Here is a 19,869-nt window from a genome sequence, read left to right as displayed (position 1 = left end):
TAACCACATTCAATTTAGCCGTCGACAGCTAATGGAGAGAGGTGTGTCTTATCAGGCTCCCTGGCTCGGCTCAGAGCCCTTTAGACCTGCCGTGAAGCAGTAGTTCTCGGCTCTCGTGTGTCGCGAGACTTCCAGAGGTAAACAAAGCACGCGGCGCCACAGGCAAAGTTGCAAGCGCTGTTTCGGGCTAGGGCCACCAGATGGAGATGGAAATGTCACCGTTTTCATCAGAACAGGTCAGCCAAGGTATCTGATGATTGCCAAGCAATTTTATGACCATGAAAAAGTTGCATAGTGCTGCTTTAAACCAAAAAAAAGAGAAGAAGAATATCAGGTTAGAGTAACAGCTTTATTATAAAGAATCACTTTATGTGTTTACATCGTTTCCATAACATCCGGCTGATAATATTGTCCTTTATTGTCCTTTGATTTGATTTTGATTTGATTTAGCAAAATGAGTGAAACTCTTCATGAGAGGTTCATGATAAATCAGCGGTTATAAAGGTACAACCGTGTGGTATTTCTGCAGTTCGTCTTAGTCAAATGTCCTTTTGAAACTTTTGAAAAATGTCCTTTTTTTTTCCGAAGACAAGAGTCACTGGATCTTCTTTTCACATCGTCCTGGGGTACACTCCTCACCCCGTCCTGTCCACTTAAGGCGATTCCTGGCAAAGATGGCATATGATTTGTCCATGAATGGCCTCACGGGCGACCACATCATAAAGCGCCCCAACCAGCCGAGACCTACGGCACTGTACATGACGGCAAACGCTGGAACGCCACTGTAAACCTGCCAATACACGACACAAAGCTGTGTCTTAAAACGGTTTGGGACGATTTGCACATTCACCATCAGAATGTCACAGTTTTGGTTAAATCTGTGGAACCTGAGCTTACCTCGTCTTTCTCGTCGATCACATGCATTTCATCCATGGCCATCTCATAGCTGACATCCTTGTAATTTGTCCCATCATAGCCTGGCTTTGAGATATCAATAAAATGCACGATCCCTGAGCGGTTTCTCTGCAGAAACTGGAGGAACCGGATCTCTGTCACACAGATGGGACAAAGCCCGTCGTACAGCACCTAAAGCAGAGCGGAAACAGATCACAGGAGCACTGCTTTTGGATTCATGTGACACTTTGGCTGGCAGTGCCTGTGTGAGACTGTGTCTTCATCACAAACTATGATTTTGAACAGACACAGTAATAATGGCATCTATGGTTATCTGTGAATCCATATAACATCAGCATATATCAGCAATATCAGATGAGAGCAAAACAAAGGCCCAGCATGAAAATGAATGTGGTCCGACTCACAAGTGCTCATGACATAATAAATCCTGAATACTCATGGGTTGGCATGTCAACATGCTGGCAATGCCATCACAAGATGGTCTCCTGCTTGTGCTGTTTTTTATGTTTTTTTTTGGCAGTTCTGTAATGGATAACACAACTTGACTCACCAGTTGAAAACTCTACTGTTCACTTCATGTGTCGTGGTTTGGGCAGAGAAAAGTTCTGAATCCCTCTCGCTTTCATTTGGCATGTCATATTTTTTGAAAGACTCTAGAACTCTTTACTATTACAAGTTAAAAGTGTTGCATTAAAGGACAGTTTCGTAGACGTCTGATTTGTGCCATCAGTTGCAGAGCATGCGTTTTATAAACGGATCACAAGTCAAAGCAATAATCTAGCAACCGCTCAGTAACGCCTTTAAAAATCCGGCGTTTTAAAGTGCGACGTGCTGTTCAAACAGGTTTCTTGCGTGTAGTGAAACATAACGCGGATCATCACAAACATGAGAAGCTCACCCTGACACCTGCCGACTCAGTGCTGAGGGTCCGATGCTGGTGTTTGCAGAAGACGGGTGTTAAAAGTCTCGCCGTCCTTGAATTTGAATAACAAGGCAACCGGACCAAACCTCTGGCCAAGCTCACTGTCACTTTAGAAAACATCTCTAAATCAGCTGAAATGCTAAGTCGATTTGAACAACTTAGCACACCGCTAGCATATTACAGTCACTGTTAACAGCTAGCTTCTTGACTTTGGTATGACAAACACAAGCTAACGTTATGAAAAAGACATTCATATTACACAAGCGAGTAACGACTGTACAAGCTTCTCTTCTTCTTGATTGGTATGGTACTTAGCAAACAACATCATAGTGCATTAGCGCCACCACCTGGACTGGAGTGTTTAAGAGAGTTAATCTTTATACAAAGTGCTCTGTTGCTCATATGATGTGCTTTTATTCATGTTTTGAACAAACTCAAATCCCCTACTTGGCTCGTTTGTCCATGTACTAAAATGTGAACATTTGCCACTGCTAAAACCTGAAACTGGTTGGTGACACAGGCACAGATAAACTCTTAAAGAGGCACATATATTTCTTAAATTATGCACAGAAACCCCTTTTGTAGATGTGAAATTCACAGCTGATGAGATCATTAAGGAGGAGCTAACAGGCTGTGTCGACTGTTTCTGGTTTCTGCCCGTTCAAATCAGGCTTATCGCTTGTAAAGTTTAAACTGTTACTGTTCGGCAAAGCTTTTTCGGCTTAACTGAGGCAGAAGACCGCCTCTGAACCTTCCATTGCTTTGTTATGAATGGCCACTTGCATTTTTCGTGCAGGCCCACGTGTTGAGATCAAAGACCTCTCAGCTGGATGTTGTGAGGGACGCAGCCAAAGTCTGCCACAGCAGCAGAGTTAACAGACTGGTTAATACACTTTCAAGGCTTCTGCAGAGGTGAGCTCTTTTCATATGTAGGACACTGTATCTACTAGGGTGTAAATAATGTCAGTATTACCATTCCTTTGAAAATATGCCCTTGTTTATTCTCTGTTGACTTCTTTAACTGTTCCCACTTCCCAGTTGATAATGCCCCCTGCCGCAGTAACCAATCTAGGCTACAAGCCACCAGATGGAGGCTGGGGCTGGGCTGTCGTCTTCGCCGCTTTCATCTCCATAGGATTCTCTTACGCCTTTCCCAAGTCCCTCACCATCTATTTCAAGGAGATTCAAGAATATTTTTCAGTTTCCTACAGTGAGATTGCCTGGCTGTCCTCAGTCATGCTGGCTTCTATGTATGCAGGAGGTCAGTGGCAGCCATGGGCTACTTTTAAAAATTGACGAGGCCAGTTAGAAAGTTGTCAAATTCTCCAACATCACACACCATAATTTAAGCATCTCTGCTGTAACTTTTGGTGTCCTTCAGAACAGAGTCGATATTAATAAGTGATGACATATTTTCTTCTTTTTGCAGGTCCTATAAGCAGTATACTTGTCAATCGCTATGGCAGCAGACCTGTGGTTATGGTTGGTGGGCTCATGGTGAGCGCTGCCATGGTGCTTTCTTCTTTTGGCACTACCATCATGCATCTGTATCTCTGTGTTGGAGTAATTGGAGGTAAAATATTTCTTCTTTTTTTCCAACTGTCAATCTTTTTTGTTTACCCCTGAAAATACTTTTATTCAAGTCATAAATTGCCCAAGATCTTTTTCTGGTTGGGCTGCTGCTTCTTTTTAATGTTTGCTTTTAGCTACCTGGCCATGATTGGCTGACACAGGAGGATGCAGTGTTTGTGTCACGAGTCTCATTCATGAGTTTTTCTACTATCAGGGTCAGTTCACTTTGACTTCTAGTCTCCCTGTCTGAACTCATTTCAGTGCAGAGTGTAGATATTTGCTTAAACTGCGACAAAATGCTCCTGTTATTATGTCTGGTTAAAAATGTGGTATTATAAAAAGCAAGTCAGATTTGGGCTTAGAACTATGTTTTGAAAAATCCACATAGGCATGCCAGACTACATGGTCATATTACTGACAGAGAGCCAACAAACCTTTCAGACTTTAAACTTAATCCTTCATCAAGTAGTGATGCGTAACCCACAGTGAGGAAGAAGAACACTCCTTGGAAATTTTTTTTTTTTTCCAAAAACTTAAACTGTGGCATCACCATGAACATTTACACCAGATATTCTATTTAGCACTTCCTGAAACTATTTTCAGAATGAACTGTTCTGCATAATACTTCTTGAGTCATCAATTCAATGAATCTCCAAAAATATTAATAAAATGTCGGAACGTAATTCAAAAGGCTGTGACATTGTGCTTAATGCCTTTATAAAAAGCCTCACACTGCACCTTCCTGACCATCAATTCAAACCAGAAATTCTTATCAGTTTAGTGTTACAAATGAAAAGAGCAACATCACTCACATGGCAACAGTACTCTCCTACTTTAGTATCCTTTCCCAGCAGGACAGCTTTCGGCCTTGCAAAAACTGCTTAGGGGGGACTTACGAGGACAGAAAGAACCTGAAATGTTACACTGGCCTCCAAACTCCCCACATACCAGTCTGATGGGATCTGATGGCATCTGTTGGAAGCACACTCAGTCCATAAAAACAACACCTCACAACACACAGGACCCAAAGGATCTATTGCTAACCCGGCACCAGACACTCCAGGACACCTTTACTTGTTCTGTATCCACGCCCCCACTGATCAGAGCTCTTTTGGCAGGATTTCAAAAGAAGTTCCTACTCAATATAAGGCAAGATTCCATAATGTTATGGTTGATTGGTGTATGCTATTAGGGTGTATTTTCAGCAGCACACACAGTACTGAATGATCATGGGAATATTAAAGGATTGTAATGGCAATGCTACCAGCAGCAGTATGTATCTGTATCCCTGCTCTTCTTTTACTTCAGGCGCTACTTGTGACTCAGATCTCAGAGGTGATACAGTTCTATATTGGGTTGCTGCAGTACAGCATAGAACTGAGGATTTAGAGTGTATAGTTCAGATAATATTATAGATCCAAAACGAAACTGGCAGAAAGAAACAGCTGAGATAAAAAAAGGTGCAATTACAAAAAAAATAAATTAAACTTGAGCACCACAGACAGCATCAGACTAAAGCAACATAGTCATATTAAGAACCCCTCTGCTCCCAAGCTCTGTACACTAAAGGCGGGTGGAGACAGAATACTCCTTCTCCATGAGTTATCAAGGGCATTGATTATGGTCATTTTGCTGCCAAGGTGATGCAGCCCTCCCCTAATATCGACTTCTGTCTACCACATATAACACAAGGAAAATCAATCAGTTAAGGGCTATATATATATTTTCTTATTTCAACAGGTTTTGGTCTTGCCTTCAACCTGCAGCCAGCCCTGACAATTATTGGCACTTACTTCCAGGTCAAAAGGCCACTAGCAAATGGACTCGCGATGACAGGAAGCCCAGTTGTCCTGTTCACCCTGGCTCCTCTCAATCAGTTCCTTTTAGATTCCTTTGGCTGGAGAGGGAGTTTCCTCATCCTGGGATCCATTGTTTTGAACTGCTGTGTGGCTGGTGCTCTGATGAGGCCAGTCAATAAACTTTCTCACCCCGAGCCCGACAATGACTCGGAAAAGTATAACGGGGCAGCCGCTGAGGGAGCTGCCACCGAAGACAGCAGCACACAGCCAGCTGACCCTGCACCTGAGGAGGGTCAGAAGGAAAGGAATGGCCAGAGCCAAGCCTCCAAATTCATAGACCTCTCACTCTTCAGACACAGGGGCTTTGTCATTTATCTCACTGGAAATGTGGTAATGTTTTTTGCCTTTTTTGCACCAGTGGTGTTCCTGGCCCCTTATGCCAAACATCAAGGAACTGATGAGTATTCAGCCGCCTTCTTGCTTTCTATTTTTGCTCTGGTGGACATGTTCATCAGACCAATAACCGGCCTGCTTGGCAACCACAGGTGGATTAGGCCGAAAATACAATATTTTTTCAGTTTTGCTGTTTCATACAACGGTGTATGTCATCTACTGTGCCCACTGGCGTCTGGATATGAGGGTCTGGTTGTGTACGCCGTTTTCTTTGGTCTGGCATTTGGAATGCTCTCGGCACTGCTTTTTGAAGTTCTGATGGACCTAGTTGGAGCTCATCGCTTCTCCAGCGCAGTTGGACTTGTCACCATTATAGAGTGTGGACCAGTGCTACTTGGACCTCCTATTGCAGGTTTGTTAAATTGGGTGACTCAATTGCATTTATGACAGTTCTATACAAAAAATATTTACATGGTGATTTCTAAAATGTTGTCCAATGGAGTGTGTAACTTGTCTTTCAGGGGCATTGGTTGATATTTTCGGGGACTACAAATACATGTACTACGAATGTGGCATTTTAATGCTGGTGCCTGGCATATTTTTCTTCATCATGCATTACTACAACTATAAGAAACTGGATGAAGAGCGGCGGCAGAGCAAGACGGGGGAGATGGGGACTTCAGAAGAGATGGTACAATTTCAAATGAAGCAGGATGATAAAACAGTGAATGAAACACATGGATGAAAAAAATGACAATGCACATGCTTTCCATGCAGTGGCTACTATTATTGATTTAAAAAAAAATTAATTAATGAATTTATAAGAATTCTTTAACTTTTACATACATTTGCATCTTTATATCTATGTGTTTTATTTTGTCAAGGGTTATTCTATGTATGTTATTGTCATTACATTAGGTGACAAATATAAATTTATTGGCCTTTGTTCTTAAACCATCCAAAAATGTCTGGTGTGGTTATTGTCAGGCTTTGATTTACTGGTAGTTGCTTCAGTGGCTGGAAACCCCCACCCCCCAAAAACCCAAACAAATCCAGAGGGACTGAGTCAAAATCCTCAAGACAAAGCCAGACCACCACTTCTAACCACTAGATGGCATTGAATCCTATCATGTAAGAACTCAACGTACACCAAACAACATCTCTGCAATTACACTGCAAATTTAACTATAAGCATCCTTTTTGATGTTATAGATTCTTACAGCATTGTTTTTCATTATCTAGATAATGGCCTCCTCAATTCAGAGAAAATCACAAGATGAAAAGTTTGCTTCAAAGGGTGCAAATTTTCTCACTCTCATTCTTCCTATAAATCGAAACCGCACATGTTTGAGAAGAAAAATCTGAATTTTTCTTCACGTTCTAGTCTGCAGTAAAACACATTTTTGGGGTCATGGGGAATCAGTGAAAGTTGTTTCACCGCAGCGCTGTTTCAGTAAAGTCATAAAAATTCAGAATGAAGATGTGAAATTATATTCTAGATTAACTTTTAAATAAGAGTGGAGACCTCTATGTGGATTTAATAATAAGTCATTCATTTGCATATGAGGCTGAATCATTGAAATGCTTTAGTTAACCTTAATGACATTTAAAGTACTGTGCATATTACAGACTCACGATTGCAGCAGACCTGACCTCTGGATGTTCTGGTATTTCAAAATGTGTTTTAGTGGTTTGTCTATCATTTATGGGCTGTTAATGCATGTAGTAAATTGCTGTTATGTGGACTGTAAAGAAGCTAGACTTCTGACTGATCTACTACACCATGGAGAAAGCACTTAAAATTTGTGGTCTTATGTCAGAACATTCTTTTCCTCACGGGTCAATCTCTCTATGGACACACACGCTCAGTAACCATCCTCCAGCACATGCAATAAAGTTTCACGGATGAGCCATTCGAAAACAGAATAATACCTTCTTTACAGACTTGTGCTTAAATGGCTCATTCTTATAATGTCCCTGCAGGGTTCATATTGACTTGCATTTCAAAAAGATGAAATTAGCTCATTTTAGCAAATCAATAAGTTTATTCATGCCCTCCGATAGCATTGTATGTCAATGTTTCATGATGGATGACTTACCCAGTACCAGTGAGTTGCTTTTGATTTCAGTTCAGTTCAGTGTATGTATATGTAACACTAATTTACAACAGTAACATAGTGCCCTGAACAGCCGACAGCAGAAATCATGTATCACATAAGAATGTAAATATATTTGTCTTTCAATACTGCTGCAACTGGCAATTCAATAGTTGCCAAACCCTTATAGAGAGATATTAAAGGAGAAATGCAATGCAACACAGATCTACGCATGACGCAGTCCCAACCATCTTTGAAGCATCGAAATTCAAACAGCACATCTAAAAAGAAACATTTAAAACCTTGCCCAATTAAATATAGTTGCAAAGATTTACAAATCATTCTGTTTTACTATGATTCAACATATATATGCATTTTGCTCCAAAATGCACTATACAAGAATATGGTATCATCAATTAGTAAAGACACTAAAATTCATTTTAGCAAACTCCACTGTGCCACTGTCCATATGGTATTCAAAACTGCATCGGGAGTACATCATTAACAGCTGATTAAGTCAACCAAAAAGGCAAAATGAATGTAGTTCATAACCAAACCATATTCTAGTGCATCTCTTTGAGTGTGCAACCCCAGTTCCAAAAAAGTTGGGACTGGGCCATGTTTACCACTGTGCAGCATCTCCTCCTGTTTTAACAACAGTATGTAAACATCTAGGAACGGAAGAGACCCGTTTCTGGACCTTCCGAAGAGGAATGTTGCCACATTCTTGCATAATAAGGGATTCTAGCTGCTCATCAGCCAGGGTCTTCTTTGTTGTTTTTAATATTTCATCATGTGTCAGTTGGTGAAAAGTCTGGAAGCCAGGCAGGCCAGTCCAGCACCCGGACTCTTCTACTATGAAGCCATGCTGTTGTAATAGATGTATTATACAATTTAGCAAAATATCTTGCTGAAATTTGAAAGGCCTTCCATGAAAAAGACATCTGGATGGGAGCATGTGTTTCTCTAAAACCCATATACTGTATATATATATATATATATATATATATATATATATATATATACCTTTCATCATTATCAATGCTTTTCCAGATGTGTAAGTTGCCAGTTCTATAGGAACTAATGCAACCCTATACCATCAGAGATGCAGGCTCTTGCAATGAGCGCTGATAACAAGCTGGCTGGTCCCTGTCTCTATTAGTCCAGAGAACACAACGTTCATTCAATTCAATTCAATTCAAAAATACTTTATTTATCCCAGAGGGAAATTAAATGTTGATGTAGCTCAATTAAATCAAGGAGTTATTATAGATGCTGATGGCTGTGGGCAGGAATGATTTCCTGTAGCAGTCCGTTTTGCATCCAAACTGAAGAAGCCTTTGACTGAAGAGACTCTGTTTTCCGATAACAGTCTCATGGAGAGGATGTTCAGGGTTGTCCATAATTCTCTTGATTTTATGCAAAATCCTTCTTTGCATTATTGTCTCCAGAGGTTCCACAGTCGTCCCCAGAACAGAACCAGCCTTCCTTATCAGGTTGTTGAGTCTTTTTAGGTCCCTGGTTCTGATGCTGCTGCCCCAACAGATGACGCAAGAGGAAATGACGCTCTCAACAACAGACTTGTAAAATATCTGCAACATCTTGTTGCAAACCTTGAAGGACCTTAGCTTCCTCAAGAAGTACAGTCTGCTCTGTCCTTTCTTGTAGATGACTTCACTGTTGTGTCTCCAGTCCAGTCTGTTGTCCACATGAACACCAAGGTATTTATATTCCTCAACCACCTCCACTTCTTCTCCCATGATGGAAACAGGGTTTGATCTGACCCTGTTTCTCCTGAAATCTACAATCATCTCCTTTGTTTTGTTAACATTCAAGATGAGATAATTGTTCCCACACCATGCCACAAAGCGGTCCACCAGCTCTCTGTACTCAGCTTCTTGTCCATCTCTGATACACCCGACAACTGCAGAGTCATCTGAATATTTCTGTAGATGACAGGAGTCTGACTTGTACTGGAAGTCTGAAGTGTACAGAGTGAAAAGGAATGGTGAGAGTACAGTCCCCTGTGGTGCTCCTGTGCTGCTGATCACCTGGTTAGACACACAATTCTTCAGTCTGACAAACTGTGGTCTGTTTGTCAGGTAGTCATTAATCCAGGTGATTGTTGAGGCCTCCACCTGAGTCTTCTGGAGTTTCAGATGAAGCAGATCAGGCTGGATTGTGTTAAATGCACTGGAGAAATCAAAGAACATGATCCTCACAGTGCTGCCTGCTTTGTCCAGATGACAGTGGGTTTGTTGAAGCAGGTGTATGATAGCGTCTTCAACTCCAACTCCATGGCGATAAGCAAACTGCAGGGGGTCCTGATATGTGCTGGTTTGCTTACACAGGTGGGTCAACAGGAGTCTCTCCAGGACCTTCATGATGTGGGATGTCAGGGCAACAGGTCTGTAGTCATTGATGTCTGAAGGGTGAGTTTTCTTTGGTACCGGAACCAGACAGGATGTCTTCCACAACAGTGGTACCTTCTCTTGGGTCAAGCTAAGGTTGAAAAGGTGTTGCAGAATCCCACAGAGCTGCTCTGCACAGGCCTTCAGGACTCGGGGCCTGACACCATCTGGACCTGCAGCCTTGTTCCGGTTCAGTCTCTCCAACTGCCTCTTCACCTGACTTCTAGAAACAGAAAAGTGGGAGGGGGAGGCAAAGGGGACAGCAGCATCTCCTGATTTGGTTGAAGACAAACTAGTGGAAGCAGAAGAATCCATGACTGAGGTGGAGGTGGAGATGTTACAGGAAAGCTGTGGGTCAGAGGAGGGTGGGATGTCTCTTTGGCTGGGAACAGGAGGGGAGGATGGTGAGCTTGTTCCTGAACTGAACCTGTTGAAGAATGTGTTCAGCTCATTTGCTCTGTCCAGACTTCCATCCATCCGATCCTCCCTCTGCTTGAGGCCTGTGATCTTCTTCATTCCTGACCACACATCTCTGATATTGTTCCTCTGCAGTTTACTCTCAAGCTTCTTTCTAGACACCTCCTTGCTCTCTCTGATCTTGACTTTGAGCTGCTTCTGTATACTCCTCAGTAACTCCCTGTCTCGCTCCCTAAAGGCTCTTTTTTTCTTGTTCAATAGTTCCTTTAGCTCACTGGTGATCCAGGGTTTGTTATTAGGGAAGCATCTCACTGTTCTGGTGGGGATGGTGTTGTCCACACAGAAGTTTATATAGTCAGTCACACACTCAGTCATGGCATTAATGTCCTCTCCATGTGGCTTACAAAGAGAAATCCAATCGGTTGCATCAAAACAACCCTGTAAGGCTTCTTCAGCTTCATGTGACCACTTTCTAACAGTCCTTTTTGTGACAGGTAGTCTCTGGACAAGGGGTTTATATACTGAACCGAGAAAAACAAGGTTGTGATCTGATTTACCCAGGGGAGGTCTTGATTTGGAAATGTATGAATCCTTGACATTTGTGTAAAACAAATCCAATGTCTTGTTTTCTCTGGTAGAGCAGCTGACAAACTGTTGAAAAGTTGGCAGTGTAGCAGAGAGTGAGGCATGATTAAAATCACCAGATATTGCCACAAAAGAATTGGGGTGTTGTGTCTGTATCTGAGCAACAACGGAACTGATGACATCACATGCAGTGTCGGCAACAGCTGAGGGTGGAATGTAAACAGCCACCAAAACAACACTGGTGAACTCTCTTGGCAAATAATATGGACGAAAACCTACTGCCAATAGTTCAATGTCAGGACTGCAGAGACGACTCTTCACAGTAGCATGTCCTGGGTGACACCATCTGTTGTTGACAAGCACTGCCAATCCACCCCCTTTCCTTTTCCTGCTACTCTTTAAATCTCAATCTGCTCGTACAGTCAGGAAGCCCGGCAGAGAGACGCTGGAGTCGGGGATATGATCCTGCAGCCATGTCTCAGTAAAACACATAATGCTACATTCCCGATATTCTTGCTGAGTCCTTGTCAAGGCTAGAAGTTCATCCAACTTGTTAGCTAACGATCTTACATTGCCCATGATGACGGATGGCAGAGATGGTTTGAACTTCTTCTTTCTTTCTCTCCTCTTTGCTCCTGCTCTGCATCCTCCTTTTCAATTCCAGTGGGATTTCTGGCTTCAGTTGTCGAATTATTTCTGCTTTTCCAATTTTCATGATTTGCAAAAAGAATTTCAAATTGGAAATTTCAATTTGTCTCCACAGAAGTTTTCCCAGAGAAGAAGGTGGTGTTCATCTGAATCATGCTTACATATGGCACCTATGCATGATACAGGTTTAACCTGAAATTGTGGATGGCACAGTGAGCTGTGTTCACAGACAAAGGTTTCTGGAAGTGTTCCTGAGCCCATGCAGAGGTTTCCATGACAGAATCGTACCTGTTTTTAAGGCAGTGCTGCCTGAGCTGTCTAAAGTTGATTTTTCGGCCATGTCACAAAGATGTTTCCAGATGAGAGAAGTTACTCAGAAATGTCTTGGAATCTTTAGATGATATTCCCAGGAGAAACGTGGAGATGATGGAACATTCACAGTCTTTTATGCTGTGGAATATTGTTCAAAAATTTGCTCCACAATTTATAGACATAACCTTTTATATATTTGTACGGAAGCCCAGAGCTTGATGGTTTTCTCGAGATAACGAGAAAATTATGTCGTTAAATAACAATTTAATTTACCGATGGTTTTCGAGGCCACTTTTTCTCCCCAGTCCGCTCCTGTTTATATGTGTTTTATGTGTTCGCAATTTGTTTGTCTTGTAGAGATAACTTTCATATCAGTCCGCGTCATTTAAGGAGACGGCTGGCTCGACTGGAGCTCAACAGGCGTTTACACCTAAGTGATCCTGTTGATATAACTTCATCAGTGACCAGCTGAGGGGACCAGGCCGTCTCTGTGGTTACCGAATGATGCACGAGAGGTGCCGTCATCGTTTTCTCGAGATAACGAGTTATTTATCTCGTTATCTCGAGAAAACAAAATGTTTGTCACAACAGCGGGATTTGCTTTGTGCATTTTCACAAGCAGAATTGTTACACAAACACTCCACATTCCATGTTTGATTCATTGGCTACTTTATTCAGTTTTCAATGAAAGGGGGGTAAAAATGGGTACACCTTTGCCAGAAATACATATAAACACATATAAACAGGGGCGGACTGGGGAGAAAAAGTGGCCTCAAAAACCATCTGTAAATTAACTCGTCATTTCGAGTAAAACATCATTGTTTTCTCGAGATAACGACATCATTTTCTTGTTATCTCGAGAAAACCATCAAAAAAAAGTTTATACGTACCATGTCCCCTCTGGGCTTCCGTATATTTGAGATCCTCTGTCCATCTTTATTTTTGATAGGTGCTCTTTTAATACCTTATAATGTGACTAACGAGTTGTCAACTTACCTAATCTATCATAGCATGGTCCAACAAATCTGTCACATCAAATTCAAGATGAGTAAATATTTTCCATGAAATAGTAAATCTTTCAACATTTGATGTCCTCTATGGTCTATTGTGAATAAAATATTTGCATGAGATTTTTAGAATCACAGTGGCTTGTATTTTTTGCCTTCGGCTGTTTTCTAAATGTAAGCATTAATATGATCCTAATGACGTGGCAAGTATGTATCTATCTCAGAAGAAGAGATATATTCATGAGTGGACACGGAGTGAAAGAGTGAAGATCTCCAATTAGCAGTGGTTCCCATAAGCTTTGTATCATCTTCTCTCTGAATAGCTTGAGCATAATCACTGTGATGAACTGTGACTGATGTCAGTAAATCTGACCTTAATTGGGAGCAAGAAGATTGAATCCAGGCAGCTCTTTATCTAATCCTGGCCTTGACTGCCCCCACGCTGAGACATGCTGTTAAAACCTTACTGCTGGTTAAAGCAGTCGCGCCTTGAGTTCTGTTTTAACCACACAGCTGGGATATTTGTAAGGAAAGAAGTGATACTGTCTTGTTAATTCAACATGTTTCTAATTAATCTCTGCTAATCTTCTTTATCCATGGCAGCAGAACAAATCTGTCTACACAAATCTGTCTGTCTAGTATTGGAGGGAAGGGAAATGCTGTGCGAATATATGACAGGGGCCCACTGGAAGGAGCTATTAATGACACATCACTGGATGAAAATAAACACTGATAGCCAAGGCAGCTAACATGGACAGACAGGACATGTTGACATGTTCTAACAGACAGAGCAGCAATCACGGGGGGCCCTTTAGGACTCAATCATCCCCTCCTCAGACAACAGACACCATGTCCTCAGTGTGTGTAACATCCCTGAGAAAACACAAGATGTACTGAGATCATTTGGTAAAAACAAAGCACTGACTAGCCTACATTCAAAATCAATATCTTTACAAAGCACTACTGCAACTTACTACTCCAATGCACCATGGTCACCTTGATATTTATGTGGAGCAAAATAACCTGTTTTCCACAGAAAGTTCAAAAATGTGATTTTCTTCAACACCAGCAGGCAGAATGGGAGGAAGGATAAAAGAGGGAGAGTCTGGATTTTACTTCACCCTTCAAAATCCCCAGAGGGCAGCCAACATCAGATGAAAGCAGTCTGCTCCACAAAAACACTGAGAGCTGATTGTACTTGTTCATCTTGTAGGGACTATAAACAGACATAGGCAACATTGAGAGAGAAAACGTCTAACTACATGTACTCAAGTAATGTACACAGGTAAAAATGTCAGGAGTTTGTATCTTTTTTGAGTATGTTTGAAATAATTCTAAATTTCATGTGTGTCCTACCCTGTCTCATCAGCTGCTGATACGAAATTATATTTAGGTTAAAGTTTAAACTTGTAGAACAGAAAGAACTCAAGACACTTGGTAAAGTTTGTATATATAGAACCTTCTGTATGTGGATCATGTTACAAAAAGCGCTTTGCTATAGGGGATAAAAGAACAACAAAGAAAACTGAGAGTCAATATGAAAACAATAAACACACTGGGTAAAAATACCACAGTATTCGAGAGAGAGAGAGAGAGAGAGAGAGAGAGAGAGAGAGAGAGAGAGAGAGAGAGAGAGAGACCATGACTTCAAAAACACCTTCTGCTTTAGTTTTGAGTCTGGAACAAGGATCGACCGACACTCCCTGATCTGAAGACCACAGAGATTCATCTGACAGGAGAGACATAAATCTGTAAAATAGGCATGCGCTGACCGTGCAGGGCTGTAGAAATAGTCACAAGTATCTCGAAATGAATATCACTGGAACTTGCCAAGACAACCACAGAAGTAATCAAAGCAGATGGGATGAAATGAAAACATGAATTTTTGTTTTCATCCCTGCCACAATTGGTTTGAGTTTAGCTGTACACTTTAGCTGGAACAAACAGAGTCAACTGTAACCTACTTCAGTGTCTCTGACTGGTCAATTGTGACACCGGGATTATTACTAACTGATGGCCTAATACATGAGGGAAGGAAGTAAAAGTTTCTGGACAGGACACAAATAATTAACTCTAATTTTAACGCATTAAGATGTACAAATCACCCACCATCCCATGTTGAATTGCAGTGACAAAGAAAACATCAACTTTATTCAAAATGGATGCAAAAGAAAAAGAAAAAGAAAAGATGCTTACCTGGGTATGATCAACATCTTTAGAACTCACTTACTATGTACGCAGGACTCAGACCAAAACCTTCTGGCACACCACTCAACCACAGAACAATCAAGGACTCTATGGTTACTAACGGCAACAGGAAAGTCATGTCAGATGTAGGAGGAGAACCATTTCAGGGCTGACCCAGATATACTTACAGGCTTCCTGAGTCTGTCAGGTTAAGGATGCTGTGCTTTACATCAGATGCTCACTGAGACCAAACCAGCCCAGTCACCCAAGCACAGCACTTAAGCCTTGTGAAGACGGTGCATTGTTTTGAGAAGCTGTATATTATGTCAAACTGTGACCTCTACCTTCCTAACAAGGTGATTTTAGTGTCTAAATGTATCTAAACAGTGATGTAGAGCAAAGTATAAATAAAAGGACACAATGGTCTCAAATGAGACTCACTAGTAACTAAAACCACTGTGTCGCATGTTTCAAGGAACATGAAAAAAGTGTGATACATCATGATATTATTATTGTGCTAAAAGTGCTAAAATAGAGCATCCTGCATTAACTCTGACTGAGGTCATTTTAGGTTCTCATTAGTGAGCTTTTTCAGGTTTTTCAGACCGGGTGCTGGACTGGCCTGCCTGGCTTCCAGACTTTTCACCAACTGAATTTCAAACTCTTTGGCTTTGTCCATCTCCATAGTCAGTTTCAGCTCACTCTTTTACCACCCAGATACATTTGTTTTTTTTGTAATTACCAAAAGAGCTGTGGGCCCAATATGCAGCCATAGGGAGCTCCACATTTATCCTACTTTCAGATGTTTTTGGTCTAAATAATTACCTGGGGGATATACCAGGCTTCTTATCAGTTAAACACTCCACTATGTTCCACTATCAGTGTCTGTCTGATGCGTCGTGCCCCTGAGCAGGTAGTGTCTTTGTTTAACCTCGAAGAGCATTTACTGCTGTGACCAAAAATGGTGCTTGATGAAACAGTGAGAGTAAACATAACATGAAAGGTGTGGGAGAAGCAGCGAAACGATGAGCTGGAACTTGCAACTTGCTATAAAAGTCTATCAAGCTGCGGGGAGCTGCAGAGTCAGAAGATAATTCTGTAGGTTTGTTACTGTAATTGAACCCTGCCTCATTGTCACAGCGTTTTTAAAGTGGCATTTGGTACATGATGATGACGTGAACAATACCGCTGTGCCCAGTTTGTAAGGGCAGTTGTTGGTAATAAACACTAATGTCATACTGTAAAAAGAGGATCTCAACTTTCCCTTTGACAAGCTGAGCTGTTGGTGCCGCTGAACATTAGGCTTTCCTAATGGATTACTAACCGGACACAACACAGCTTTCGTGAAGATGGCCATTTTTAAAAAAAAAAATTTAAATTCAAACAAAAGAAGAACTTAAACCCCTAAACTGCTCAATCATGGCTAATGCTTGTAAAGGAAATTGAGTCGCAAAGCAAAAGGACTTAATGAGATTATGTTACCCACAATTAACAATCTGTGAAACACATTTCCCAAAACAGAGAACAGAGCGGCTTTAGCCTTAGAATGTGTGAATTATCATCCAAACGCACATTTACCCCACTTTTCAGAGCTGACAATGCAGCGCCTCTGACCAATATCCTTAATCTGCCACTCAAAATACATTTAGCCTTTGTGAGAACAAATGTGCATGCCAAAAGACTGGTTATAGAGACTCTCTGCTGCTTATTAGAACCATTGTTCCTCTTTATCTGTTGAACACAGACTACCACTAAAGCTTGCATTTCTGGGGACAGCGGCACTTGTGCGTATATTACAGGGAGAACACAAGGATTGTCACAAGGATTATAATCTATCCTTTGAATATCACCCTGAATTACACTGCTACGTCAGCAAATTTGATTGAATAACTGAAGAAAAAGGCCGATGATATGAACTACCAACAACCACGGTAGCATTTACACATTGTGCACATAAGCACTCAGATGTAATCCATGGTATGAGGGTGATAAAAAGCAATTGGGTTGTGTTATCAGTCTATCAGGACAATACACTTGAGTGACCAATTCGAACTGAGAGATAACATTGCAGGATTTCATTTAATTCCTCAGTCATGATTTGGAAAATTCTATTGAATCTAAGATAGTTCCCAATCCCCATCTGCAGCGCCTGTAATAGGCATTCCAGTGACATGTCCTAAGGGATCGACACCAAGGCTGAGACGGCCAGCATGACAGAGAGGCTGGGCATGGAAAAGGGAGAGAGGCAGAAATAATTATAAGAGCAAGCGAGGCGTGTCGGCTTGTCCGTGCCTCAAAATGAAAAGCAGGATGAAACATGATGGCACAAATCAACTGCAAACCCGTATATGGTACCTGATTCATTCATAACATCTGTGTAATTATTCACCAGTTGTTATACGGGGATTCCGTTGCCAAATTCTGTCATTTGCGCCTTTCTGGCTCAGACCCAAATAAATTAAGTATGTCTTCATCTTGAATTGAAACTGTCAATGAGGGAGCAGTGGTGACGGTAGCTTTCTCTCAGGATGTGGAACTTATTTTGATAACCAGTGTTTTTGTGTCATTTTATTGAAATTCTGAAAGCGTTTTGAGGACACTAGCTTTTGTCACTGTGAACGAGCGAACAGTGGCTGAAGTAAATCCATGTTCTCAGAGGTTCTTTGTGTTTCAAGGACAGTCTGGCTGACATGATGAGACTGTTGACTGTCACAGCTGCTTCGCTAAGCCTGCAAAAGGTGTGTGATTAAACTCCCATTCTTTTCCTGAAGAGAAATGAAGCCATTTAGAAACCTATAAACCATATGGACAAGTCAATAAAGTGCCTTTAAAGGAGACCTTATTGGTTCTCTCAAGAGGAAATTACAACAGGATGCCTTTGAGAGCGCTATACAGTTTGCATGAAAAGGATTGAGTTGATTTTTTTCCTTTTATTTTCTTTAGCTGAGCAACAGTCTTTGAGGAGTTACTTGGGTAGAAACTTAGGTGAGGAACAAAATAAATCAATTGAAATGAACTAACTTTTCAAAACCGACATGAGTAAAAGTTAAAGTTCCGCTTGCATTTGTGATGTAGCTTATTTGTCTTTGTCATAGATGAAGATTCTTTTTTTGTTAAACTATTTAATATCAAATAATACACTCCCAATCTATCCTGTTGATGTATACACCCACTCAAGCAAGTCTGCCAGGTGATTTTTCTACTATTCTTTTGCAATTGATTGCAAATTAAGCAAACGTATATCGGTCTATTGAGATTTTAGCTCACTGAAAGAATTCCAAATGCCTCATGCAAATATACAATAAAAAATGTAGCCCCTTAATGATGGTGACGTTACAGGTAACCCAGTTGTGACACAGTTGTTGGAGGGATTTGGTGAGTGAGGAATGGCTGGAGAGATGCAGCAGAGGAAAATCTGGCCACATGTTAACAAAGATGAGTAAATTATTCATTACCAGCCTTTTGGTGTCTTGGAAGGCTTTGGATCTGCTTGTCAACCACCCACAAACGCTATGATGTAGCACCACTGTAGATTTGCTGAGTGTTGGTGCTTTGTTTTTCATCATGCTGTATTACATATTAACATGACTAATGATATTTGTGTTTTGTCCTTGGCTGGATGATTGCTGATTCAAAAAGTATAGAGCAGTTTCTTCCCCCAGATTTATGTAACGGTTGTAAATCAAACTTGGTAATCCACAACTCAGAACAATCCCAAACCCCAAGGGCACTTGGGTTTTTCTGTGCTCCACCTCTGCCAAAAGCTTCACAACGGTTGTGCTTTTGTGTTATCCTCCCTACAGACAGATCAATAGACAAACAACACTGAAGTCAAACCTTCACACTCATCTTGGTGGAGCAGCACTATTTACTAATGTTTGAACACTGTTTCCTTAACGTTCTGTAATGAACCAACCGAAATGAAGCTGTATACCCACGGCCATTTGTGACCCCATTTTAAGGATTTAAGGATTTCAGTACAATTCATTTAATGTGGAGCTGAAAGCCACATCAGATGTGGTAGGGAAATTACTGATTGTCTTTGAGAATATACTATGTATTCTAACCTCCTAAAACCTGAGCTTTAATTTTATATACATTATTCATTTCCAATGGCTCGGTTGGATGAGTGGGACTTGATATCAATGCACAATGTATGCATTGTCTTCGAACGGGAAGTATTTTTTGAGAAAATATGCACTCATATGGGGACCACGGGTCTATTTCATGAAGAGATCAAAAGGTTCAGCTAGACCAACTATATTCCCAATACGACACCGAGGAGTTCTGCTCTCATGGCCTTTGCGTTTTTTTTTGGTTTTTTTTGGTTTGTACTTTTTCTTTTGGTTCTGTAACTGACACATCATATTCTAGCATTATCTTCCAGTTAGGTTAGTCTTGGTTTTATTGTGATCAGTGCTTTGGTTTTTCTCCTGTTGTAGTTTACTTATTTTCATGTTTGTAGAGCTTGTCTTCCTTGGTTACTTCACGTTTTACTCCTGAACTGTAACACCTTGTCTTTTTCACAGGTGAACATCTCACTTGTAGTTTGTCTTCAATTTATTTTTATATGTATTCTGCCCGGATGCCTTTTTTCATTATCAG

The 19,869-nt window shown here is 41.0% G+C and overlaps 2 protein-coding genes across 2 annotated transcripts; one reads left to right on the top strand and one right to left on the bottom strand.

The window, feature by feature from the left end:
• Positions 1–335: 335 nt before the first annotated feature.
• On the bottom strand, positions 336–2,128 carry LOC142390340 (uncharacterized). The gene is made up of 3 exons (XM_075475748.1): positions 1,814–2,128; positions 898–1,086; positions 336–790 (listed from the first exon to the last, which is right to left on the bottom strand). Exons 1-3 carry the CDS (start codon positions 1,955–1,957, stop codon positions 596–598), a joined length of 528 nt encoding a protein of 175 aa, XP_075331863.1. The 5' UTR covers positions 1,958–2,128; the 3' UTR covers positions 336–595.
• A 753-nt stretch (positions 2,129–2,881) lies between these two features.
• LOC142390147 (monocarboxylate transporter 2-like) lies at positions 2,882–19,079 on the top strand. Its single transcript, XM_075475516.1, has 5 exons — positions 2,882–3,098; positions 3,267–3,410; positions 5,150–6,013; positions 6,123–6,292; positions 19,068–19,079. The coding sequence occupies exons 1-5, from the start codon at positions 2,882–2,884 to the stop codon at positions 19,077–19,079; spliced, it is 1,407 nt and encodes a 468-aa protein (XP_075331631.1).
• The last annotated feature ends 790 nt before the right edge of the window (positions 19,080–19,869 follow it).

The sequence above is a fragment of the Odontesthes bonariensis genome, chromosome 10, assembly GCF_027942865.1.
Source record: "Odontesthes bonariensis isolate fOdoBon6 chromosome 10, fOdoBon6.hap1, whole genome shotgun sequence".
Lineage (NCBI taxonomy): Eukaryota > Metazoa > Chordata > Actinopteri > Atheriniformes > Atherinopsidae > Odontesthes > Odontesthes bonariensis.
This window is presented reverse-complemented; position numbering and strand designations above follow the sequence as displayed.